This window comes from Mixophyes fleayi, chromosome 4 (genome assembly GCF_038048845.1).
Source record: "Mixophyes fleayi isolate aMixFle1 chromosome 4, aMixFle1.hap1, whole genome shotgun sequence".
NCBI lineage: Eukaryota > Metazoa > Chordata > Amphibia > Anura > Limnodynastidae > Mixophyes > Mixophyes fleayi.
Window position 1 is genome coordinate 9,526,125 of NC_134405.1, and position 12,243 is coordinate 9,538,367.

General features: G+C 36.2%; 1 protein-coding gene across 1 annotated transcript; it reads right to left on the reverse strand.

Moving 5' to 3' along the window:
* Positions 1–1,537: 1,537 nt before the first annotated feature.
* On the reverse strand, positions 1,538–2,320 carry LOC142149658 (uncharacterized). Its single transcript, XM_075204972.1, has one exon. The coding sequence runs from the start codon at positions 2,318–2,320 to the stop codon at positions 1,538–1,540; it is 783 nt and encodes a 260-aa protein (XP_075061073.1).
* Between the last annotated feature and the right edge of the window lie 9,923 nt (positions 2,321–12,243).

Consider the following 12,243-nt stretch of genomic DNA (forward strand, 5'->3'; position numbering starts at 1 on the left):
TACTAGGTATGTTTTCTTTTACTCAGCAATTGCTGATTGTCAGTATGATTATGTGCCTGATTCATCAAGTCATGCAAACTGAAAGCAATGTGCGCTTTAATTTAAAGTTCCCAGTAATCGGCTCTGCAGACTCTCGAGTGCAACAATTAACCGATCTGAAAGACCTATTCAATTAATGTCACCTGCTAATAATATAGGCATTAATGATAAAAAAAAAATTAAAAAGTGTATTTTTTTTTTTTCCCCAAATGAAATTCATTTATTAGGATGTTTTTAATGTCTACTAATCATAAAATACACTTTTACAGTTCCTCCTGATTACAAACACATGTTATATCATGCATACGAGACTGTCATCACTAGTAATCAGGACTAAAACTAGTCCTGTAGCTGGAGCAAGAGATGCAGCTGAAAATCAAGTACCTGAGAGATTCCCAAAGCTTGACACGTGTTTGGCACTTACTGTAAAAATAATAATAAAATAAGGAGCACACTCATTCCCTGCCCCGTTCCCTCCAAGAAATCGTAACCTATAGTAAATGTTCTTTGTACATTGCTGCGTTTAGTTGTGAATGGTCCAGTTCTGGGCATGTGCAGATTAAGTTAGCGGTTTATACGCAAAAAATCGGCATTTATGTTCCATGATGAATCCGACCCAGTGTTTATATTTCAGTTTAGGCAAAAAAACAGATAGCCAATACATTTGCTGTATGTTACTAATGTGTTCTTTGCTGTGTTTTCATTATTGGTTGTCATACTGTCAGCATGGATGATCACCTAATTATCACCCCTGGTTACATCATCTATAATGTAGAAGAGTGTACAGTGCTCAATACTACTGAATATAGATAATAGTTCCACAATCAAAAACAGAATCTCCACATTTATCAATGTCAGATTTTATTAAACATCAGTGTGATAGAAACAGCTGCAAGTAACATAAATGGTAATTACAGATATTGTGTGAACATGGTCCTTCAGTCTATATACAGGTCAGTGCTGTCTGATGACAATCACTATAGAGTATAAAAAAATACTTTTGATGGTACCCTGGGAAACAATATGTCCTTCCGGGAATTATTTAATAACATGGTGTGAAGAACTAGGATGTGCTGTAACCCATAGCAACCAAAAATCAACTATTAACAGTCCAGTGTCATAAAACCAGCAAATGTGATGATCTGATTGGTTGTTATAGGATACAGCAGCCAGTATTTTACATTCAACATTTGCCAAATAATTCTTTCTGAGTATATAATTGTTATAACAGAGGGAGATAAGGCAGTAATAGAAAAGTATGAGGGAAAGAATGTAGAGGCTATAACATAGATCAATAGATCAATAGTACTGAGAAGAGCTGCTGAGACTCAGCTCCCAGCACTTGCATGAGCAGAACAGCCGTATATTACAGAGATTAACAAGGGCTGACACGTCATTATTATCTAGATTTAGTTATATAGAGCTTTAGTTCATATCAGGAGTAACATGCCAGGTGGAAAGATGTCCCCAAGTCCAATAACCAGACAGCTCTAGTCTTTTATGGTTTATATCCTCTGTGAATCCTCTGATGTCTAACAAGATGCGATTTCTGGATAAAACACTTGTTACATTCAAAGCATTTAAATGGCTTCTGCCCTGTGTGAATCATCTGATGTTTTACAAGATTTGTTTTCAGGGTAAAACATTTGCTACATTCAGGGCATTTAAATGGTTTCTCTCCTGTGTGAATCCTCTGATGTTTATCCAGGCTTGATTTCTGGGTAAAACACTTGCTACATTCAGAACATTTAAATGGTTTCTCTCCATTGTGAATCATCTGATGTCGTACAAGACTTCCTCTGTGGCTAAAACACTTGCTACATTCAAAGCATTTAAATGGCTTCTGCCCTGTGTGAATCATCTGATGTTTTACAAGATTTGTTTTCAGGGTAAAACATTTGCTACATTCAGGGCATTTAAATGGTTTCTCTCCTGTGTGAATCCTCTGATGTTTATCCAGGCTTGATTTCTGGGTAAAACACTTGCTACATTCAGAACATTTAAATGGTTTTTCTCCATTGTGAATCATCTGATGTCGTACAAGACTTCCTCTGTGGCTAAAACACTTGCTACATTCAAAGCATTTAAATGGCTTCTCTCCTGTGTGAGTCCTCTGATGTTCAACAAGAGTTGACATGTGGGTAAAACACTTGCTACATTCAGAACATTTAAATGGTTTCTCTCCTGTGTGAATCCTCTGATGAACAATAAGGTTTGATTTACATGAAAATGTTTTGTCACATTCAGAGCACAGATAGGGCTTCTCTTCTTTTAGATTCATCATGTGTTTTACAACAAATTAGTTGTAGAAAGGTTCTCCTATTCAGAAGTGAAGTTAACTGCTATACAGAAGAATTGATCACTCTAGTATATATGACTTGTAGGTGAGTTTTTTTGGTACACTCAGATGCTCAGAGAACAAGGACCTTTCCAAGATGTCTTCTGTTATTAATGGGAATCCTGCTCATTAATTCACCTGTAAGCAAAAAGAAAGCTAAAATTTAGCAGCCTAATCATTATATTAATGAAACTAGTTTAACAATAGTCATGTTATATTGGACATGGAATACAATTTTTTTTTATACTCTAACAACTATGACTCGGACATTGACCATTGTGTTAATTTTTGTGTACATTGAGACAGAAACATACATACTTAATAGAAAACTGTGAAGTCCTATCTGTACACTCACACAAGACAAGAAAGTTGTGATATATCCACAAAGGAGATAATAGACTTGCCACTGACTTACTATTATTAACAGTGTACATATTTAGATGTAGGTGTTGCTCACGTGAGTAAAATTCACAACAAGTACAAGAAAGAAAAAAAAGTGATAAAAATTAAGCACTCTGGAGTAATTTAAATATATATTTAGTAGATCATGTGGCAGCAACTTATAGGGTGGTCCTGTCCAGTACTAGTAAGGTGTATATAATAAAGTGACCACTAAGTGCATATCTACATATACTCACAAGAACAAATTTTGTGACACTAAGTGATTACCCAATATTAGTGATAAACAAATAAATATCAAATAAATAAACACTATACAATAGGCTGCTCTTTCCTTGACACCTGTTCCAGGTATATATCTTCAAAGAATCACACAAGAAAAAGCACAAAACAGTGCAAGAATAGCAAACAAATTTAAATAAACAGTGATGTGCTCTAAAAAATATCCGTGCACCAAAGGAAATTAGATATAAATCTTATCTGACATATCTGTTCTCCTCTGCAAGTATTTGGCTATAGAATCTCTTAGGAAAAGTTATGTTGTGCTTATAAAAAAAATGTAAGGAATATCATAGTGTAGCTCTAAGATTGGTGCTTTTTAAAGTGTGATTATATATACGCACACACATATATAAATATATTGTTAAAGATAGAAATATTGCCACACTAAATTCAGTATCATGTATACAATTGTTTGCTCATGAAAGTATTTGGACTTTGATCTTAATTGTACAACAAAATTTTGCTTATAAGTTTACGGTAAAACACATTTATAACAATACAATATCTACAACATAGTATCCCCTAATATTTGTGTATACTGCTGTTAGATTGCAATAATAACTATATAAACATTGTTAATACAAAAACACATCCCATGTGTACAATAAAATATCTATAACATAATACCTATAAATGTTTGTGTGTATATCAGTATATTCTTATTTATAATATAATTATCTTACTCTGAAGATTTCTCCTTCTATCTCTTTCCCTCCTGATCATTCTTACTGTTCCATCCTTCCAGCTCTCCAGCCACCAACTCACTAACACTGGGCTGATACTGCCTATTTATAGTCATTCCTCCCCATCTCTCTTCAATAGTTCTCGGGATGACCAGAAGGTTCTCAGACTGTTTGTCTCCAGGTCTCTCATGTAAATCCCATTGACATGTAAATGAGGTATAAACATTCCTAAGGCCACTTGCTACATGGGAAAATTCTAATTAGACCTTGGCAGGATCTTGCATTCTAATTAGATCTTCGCAGTCTCTGACATCCTGTTATGTCAACAAATGGACCTATTGTTAAGTATTCACCTATTGTCTAGGCAGAGAGTGTCAGCAGAGTGACCTGTTTTAGATATCTGCAGTAACTCATTTTAATATTGTTCATTCTTAAAAATGAACTATAATAAAATATAGTAATGTAAAAAAGATATTGCTCAAGCGCTGCAATTAATAAAGAGAGAGATGATATGTATGTGTTGTACTCAGCAATGATAAGTGATGGTTAGGGGAACAAGATACAAATATTTAACAACGTTATATAAAGTCATACAACATAATATGTTGCAGGTACATGGTGTCCAAATGTATGACTAGTTCAAATAGTATATAAATATACATAAACTGATTTGTAAAGGCAGATTATTAATAATATTCATCTAAATTACGCCAGAATGATAACACCCTTAAGATGGGTAAACACTACAAAAACTTTAGACCAATTAGTTGTCTCTAACGATTGTATAAACGACTGAAGTCCCGATCAGCAGCCGATTCAGGTGTACACACTGTACCCAATTACCTTCATATCTCTGCTCTTCATCTGTCATAACCATTGGCTACAAGTGACAGCTGACCCGGGTGTCGGTGGATAAAGCAAAATGCTCCATGAACTTTGTAAGATTCAGAAGCTAAGATGTTACTTTCCACACTGCTACATAAGATAACAGTGTTTCAGCAAAGACTGACTGCAGGTCAGACACCAGCTCCGTCCGCTGATACTGATGATCATGCCGGCACCTGTGACTTATGGTCAGACTCTCTGTGTCAGGAGTATAATTTATGTGCTGCAGTAACTTCTATAGACTTTGCTACAATTAATTTCAAGTGGAATCACATTGTTAGATTAATTTGAAGAAATATAATAACAGTTTAACAAAATAAATTGCCGAGGATCTAATGAGATGTATTTTTACCAATTTTATTTAGTGTACAAAGCACCAATCACTTTCCAAAAATTCATATTATAATTTAATATTTCACTTGCAAACTTTACTAATTGGCCAGCACATAGGATATGAAATGTTTTTAATGAAATAAATTAAGCACATATTTTTTTTTCAAACTTAGTCTGTTAAACAGTGCCCTGATTCGCATCTTTCCCCCTTTTTCTTTATGTATCATGGCCAAAAAAATTCTGGGGAGCAGCTCTTAGTTAGAGAAGATTAAATATATGTGAGATGAGTTATCAGTCCACACATTAAATTGTATATGTAGGTGCATGGAAATATAAAAAAATAGATTATACACATAATACACTAGGTGGTGCAGAATTTGTCTTTGGTGCGGATGCTTCTTCTCTCTATCTATAGATGAGTAAACTACAAACATCTATCTCACACTCACTTTTAAAAAACAAGACTGTTCCCAGCACCAGGGATTGGTACCAGAGCTAACACTCTTAAGAAGCCTTCAGCTACTCACAAACACACCAAAATACAATCAAAACACAATTTATCCAAATTTACCTCACTGAAACATTACTTGCAAAAACATAGCGTTATAAACAGAAAGACTGTTTGAGACATAAATGATTCTGAGAACAAAGCCAGAATGTTACTAAATGTAATTTATTATGACAACAATTAGTCACAGTGCTTATTGGTAAATGGTTATTAGACTGGGAGATATTTTAATGGCGAGTGGGGAACATCATTTAAGACATAACACTTAATTCACTAAAATAAAGAAAATCTTAAAATGTTATTAAATGTAATTTAATATGACAACAGTCACAATACTTATTAGTAACAAGGTTATTAGACTGTGACCTTCTGTAATAGTAACAATATACTTAAAATTAAAAAGAAAGAGAAGGCAGGAAATACAGAATTGGATGCACATACTTTGGCATAGTAAAAAGCAGGAAGAATTGTACAAATTCTCAGGTGAAAGGATAATACCCAAAATTACAATTTTAGCAAGAAATAATGTAACATATACAGTGTCCAGTACTGAGGTCTCAGGGTATATTTTCATTTTAAATGCATGAAACAGAAAAAACATCAAGTATCCATATTCAGCATTGTACAACTCAGTTGTACAAATAAACTAGTTACCCATTTACAGAGAACGTCACCTCTGACTGTACAGTCCAGTCTCATTGCCTTTGATATTTCCAGTCACTGCATAGTATTGATTATTCTCACCAATATAATATTGTTTACATGATCTATCAATATTTAACGTTTTCTGCATCTGCACATTTCAGGGACAATGACTAATCCCTTATGCTTGTCTCTGCAGCACCTCTGTGGTGTCTCTAAATGCTGGAATTACACCATACTGACTATCAGTGGACGGCAAAGTTTTAAAGTGAGACATTTTTGTCTCCTTATCTATATCAAGTAAGTAATGTATGAGTAGGACAGCAGTATAATGCAGAGCTCTGCAAGAGCTGCCCTATTGTCATTGTGTGATTGTGTACTGCAGATTTATTTCTTAACACTTAGACCATCCCAGAGGGAAAATGCCCCAAGTCCCCTTGTTAGACCACTCTAGTCTTCTCTGACATTTAACAAGGCCTTGATGTTATATAAAACACTTGCCACATTTTAAATATAAAAATGATATATCCCCTGTATAAATATTATTTGATTCATAGAGATAACTTGTTGGAATTAGTGGCGCTATATAAATAAATCGATGATGATGATACATATACTACATTCAGATCCTCAGGGCTACTTTCATGTATAAATCCTCTGGTGACAAGTGCTTTCCTCTCAATTAAACACTTGCTACATTCAGACCATTTAAATGGTTTCTCACCTTCATTCCTGTGTGAATCTACTGATGTTTTGCAAGATCTGACTTTTGGGAAAAACACTTGCTACATTCAGAGCATATAAATAATTTCTCTCCTGTGTGAGATCTCCTATGTGCAACAGGATTTTAATTATTAGCAAAACACTTATTACATTCAGAGCATTTAAATGATTTCTCTCCTGTGTGAATCCTGTGATGTTTTACAAAATACCACAGTACTGATAGAGAATATATAGATATATTACACACATGATACCACAGTACTGATAGAGAATATATAGATATATTACACAAATGATACCACAGTACTGATAGAGAATATATAGATATATTACACACATGATACCACAGTACTGATAGAGAATATATAGATATATTACACACATGATACCACAGTACTGACAGAGAATATATAGATATTACACACATGATACCACAGTACTGATAGAGAATATATAGATATATTACACACATGATATCACAGTACTGATAGAGAATATATAGATATAATACACACATGATACCACAGTACTGATAGAGAATATATAGATATATTACACACATGATACCACAGTACTGATAGAGAATATATAGATATAATACACACATGATACCACAGTACTGATAGAGAATATATAGATATATTACACACATGATACCACAGTACTGATAGAGAATATATAGATATATTACACACATGATACCACAGTACTGATAGAGAATATATAGATATATTACACACATGATACCGCAGTACTGTACACATAACTTTACACCACAGTACTGTTAAAGAATATATTTTATTGCTAAACTATGTTTTCTATCATATTTATTTATATATATACAAGTTAACCCGTGCATGATACTCATGCATTTTTTTGTCAAATAATGTCAGTATACCAAATTTCAGGTCATTCGGATGAGCCCTTTCTGAGAAAATAGTTTTTTCCACAGACACACACACACACTAACACACTAACACACTAACACACGCCGCTACACATGCAGGGGCGGATCTAGAAAATGTTTGTTCCCCGGGGGGATGTTAGGGCGGGGCGATTTAGGCCCCGCCCCTTTCCGACTTCTGAGGCTGCCGGGGGCTGCACAGTATGTGCAGGTCCGCTCGGCAGTGACAGGCAGGGACAGTGTGCTGCCCGGCTGCTCTGATTGTGTTTAAAACACAGCAGCACACTGTCACTGCCAAACGGACCTGCACATACTGTGCAGCCGTCGGCAGCAAACCCCTGCCAGGGGTGGGCGATTGCAGCGATCGCACCCCCCCTGGATCCGCCACTGTACACATGTGTGTTCATGAGGTAAAATTACCTCACGAAAATGAGTTTGACCCCTCAACTCGTCAATAATGTCAGTATACCAAATTTCAGCCCTTTTTAAGGTTTTTTTTCCACACACACTAAGAATTTAGTAGGTCAGGTAACCCGTGCATGATACCCATGCATTCTAGTCACATCAAGCTACTTAAGGTGTTAAAAACTCCCCACTATCACCCCCGGCAACCACCAACCACTCCCAACTGTCACTTCTCCTTCAAGAAATATATAGGTCAGTGTATAACTCTGCCCAGCAGGTGGCGCTGCAGATGGGTTGTTTTTTTTCACACACACACAGACAGACTAACACACGCCACTAGACATTTATATTATATATATATATATATATATATATATATCTCAATTGTTGGTTCGTGAAACTTTTTGGGGAAAAATTTTGGATTTTAAGATTATGGGAGAACTAAATTATTCCTGTCCCTACATATGACTCATACAGTGTAATTGAAAAGCTATAAATGTTCATCATTATATTTACACATATATTACAAATGTACATTATTATTTTGCCATTTCTCCCCATCTCTGTTCAATTGTTCCCAGATGACAATAAAGTATTCTCAGACTGTTTGTCTCCAGGTGATATTTAAATTAGGTTCTCATAAAATGTGTTTTCTTTCATCAAAGCGGCTTCTCATGTAAACCTCCCTGACTTGTAAATAAGATATAAATATTCCTAAAGTCACTGACTACAAAGGAAAATTATAATTAGACCTCAGCAGGTGGCAAAATCTTCTAATTTGATCATCACAGTCTCTGACATCCTGTTATGTCAACAAATGGAAATTTTGAATAGGATTCACCTATTGTCTATGCAGAGGATGTGAGCAGATAGATCTGTTCTATGTATCAGCAGTATCTCTGATTTCGTTATGATTCACCATAAGAAAATTAGACATAACACACATATATAAATCTCCAATGATTGTGATAATATGTTTAGCACAGTGATGTATGTTTATATTTAGTGTAAGAACTGTCCAGAAAGGGCAGAGTTAGGTGTGAGTTGGACATCTTACCATGTATTACATTATGTGGAACTGACATTCCCTGTTTTTGAATACAGAGTTCATATTGAATAGCATTAATAATGTCGTTGGTGAGTGCAGAGGATCGTATATTTATATAAATAGATCCTGTATATTACAAGCAGGATAACACTCAGAATGAGCACAAAATCATATTAGGTTAATACATTTGAGGAACAATGTTGCTCAAATGGATTAATCTAATAAATGTATTTATGTGTGTAATCTGAGTGCTTGTCTGATTGTAATATACAGGCTCTTTTTTACTATATGGTGCTCCCTGCCTCTGGCCCGAATCTGTACAACATACATGTAGGTGCTGCAGTGCTTATTATGTGTATACTATATCATATATAGTATAATAATATATAATATATATTAAGTGATATAAGGCTATCTGTCCCGTTTCGTCCAACTCTCCTGTGTCCTTTTACCTCTCTCCTGCTAACACTCGCAGTAGAAAGTTCCACTTCAGAATACAATTCTAATTCTCCTGGATCTCTCTGTTGTATTTGACACTGTTGACCACTCTCTCCTCATACAGACGCTACAATCCCTAGACTTGAAGGCACTGTCCTATCCTGGTTCTCATCCTACCTATCTAATCGCTCTTTCAGTGTTACTTTCTCTGGATCCACCTCTGCTCCGCTTCCTTTATCAGTTGGAGTTCCACAAGGCTCAGTCCTAGGTCCTCTGCTATTCTCTATCTACACCACTTCTCTTGGAAAACTAATAAGCTCCTTTGGATTTCAGTATCATCTCTATGCGGATGATACACAAATTTATCTATCCTCTCCTGATCTTTCACCATCTGTGTTGTCTCGCGTTACTGACTGTCTTTCTTCCATTTCATTTTGGATGTCTTCTCGCCAACTGAAACTCAATCTCTCAAAAACTGAATTAATAATATTCCCCCCCAAAAACAGAAGCTTCCTGCCTGACATTTCTATTTCTGTTGATAACATAACCATAAATCCCACCCGCAAGCTCGTTGCCTAGGTGTAATCCTTGATTCACAACTGTCGTTTATTCCCCACATCAACTCTTTATCTAAATCATGTTACATACACCTAAAGAACATTTCCAGAATATGCACATATCTGACACAAGACACCGCAAAAACATTAATTCATGCACTCATCATCTCCTGCATCGACTATTGCAATTCCCTCCTTACTGGTCTTCCCAAGGTCAGACTTGAACCCCTACAATCTATTTTGCACGCAGCGGCTAGATTGTTTTTCCTTACAAACCGTTATTCCTCTGCTGAGCTTCTCTGTCAATCTCTCCATTGGCTGCCTGTATTTCAACGAATCCAATATAAAATTCTCAAGGTCATCAACAAAATTGCACTGACATACATTTCCTCACTTGTCTCGAAATATCTCCCTACTCGACACCTCCGTTCTGCACATGATCTACGTCTCTCCTCCACTCTCATCACATCCTCCCATTCTCGGTTACAGGACTTTTTCCGGGCTGCACCCAGTTTGTGGAATTCCCTCCCACGCACAGTAAGATTTTCCTCTAGTCTTCAAATCTTCAAGCATTCACTGAAAACCCACTGAGAACCCTCTTCAGACAAGGTTATGAGATTCCTCAACCATCATCTTAATTTCCCTAGATTACCCTATTACCATCCTCTACACTGCTATCGCAAGACAACAACCCTCTGACCAACATTGCCACACACACTGCACACTCAGTACTTTTACCTTTGCAGTCTAGCTGGTCCATTGTGCAATATGATGTAGCACATGCCCTTGTGTTTCTAACTCCCATTGTCCTATAGATTGTAAGCTTGTGAGCAGGGTTCTCTTACCTCTCTGTCTGTCTGTATTACCCAGTATTGTCTTATCAATGTTTGTTCCCAATTGTAAAGCGCTACGGAATTTTCTGGCGCTATATAAATAAATGTTGATGATGATGATGATGATGATGATGACAATTCAAACTCCTTAACTACAGAGAGTGACCGGGAAAGGGCATAATTAACAAATATAATGTAGCAAAGAACCCAGAGGTGATGTAAATGATAGCGACTACACATTGCTGACATCCCTAATATAATGTGAAGAGGGCCGTTATAACATAAATGTGAGTGACCACTAGAGGGCGCAGCTAGTGGATTGTGTAAAGTTACTTTGATGCATAGGATTGAGGTTATCATCTACAGCTGCATAACATTCTGCACATATATAGGACCATGCACCCTCTACTGTAAGTCATAAGGATATTAGAAGTCACCAAGGTGATCCACAACAACATAATAGCACAATGCAGAAAGCAGGATCATTTTTTACAAGACATATAAAGCCAAGTATGACTACAAATATCCTTAATAACTTACAGAATATTTACATATTAGTACCATTTCTCACTCGGGCACAACTCCAAAAGGGTGAAAGAAGTTGATTTTTATTTTAAAACCCACACAATACAGTAAATAGTCCCAGAGTCCAGGAAGTCAATAACCAAAAATCTTATAGAAGGATCCGGGAAATACCTGCTAATATGTCTATATCACTGCTCTGTTTGATTTAGTGGGATTTAGCAACCAGACAGTCTGTGACTGTGATTTGTGGTATCAACCAAGTATATTTTCCTCTGTCGAAATAGGGAACAGCTCCGTATCTCACAGCCTGGCATACCGACTCACATCGTGGGCTAAACCAATGATGGAAAGAACAGACTGATGGAACCTGAATTCCTGCTCATCCTTCCAATGAAGTAGCATACTCTCAGTATGCACCCTAGCTTTATACCCTGCTGTAGTAATACTCCCCATAGTGATCTATATGGTGCTATGATGTGTGGGCTGACTTGGGGCTATACTTGTCCTATCTGTCCCCACACAATAGGGCTCACTGAGGACATAATCAAATTGCCTCCCAACCAGCACAATCTGAAACCCTTGTTATGTCCCAGTGATTAAACAATAAGCCCACATTATCTATGGCTCACACCTGGCTGTATTATCAGGAACCCCTAGGTAGATAAAATGCAAATATAAACATTGGATTACACAGATAACTA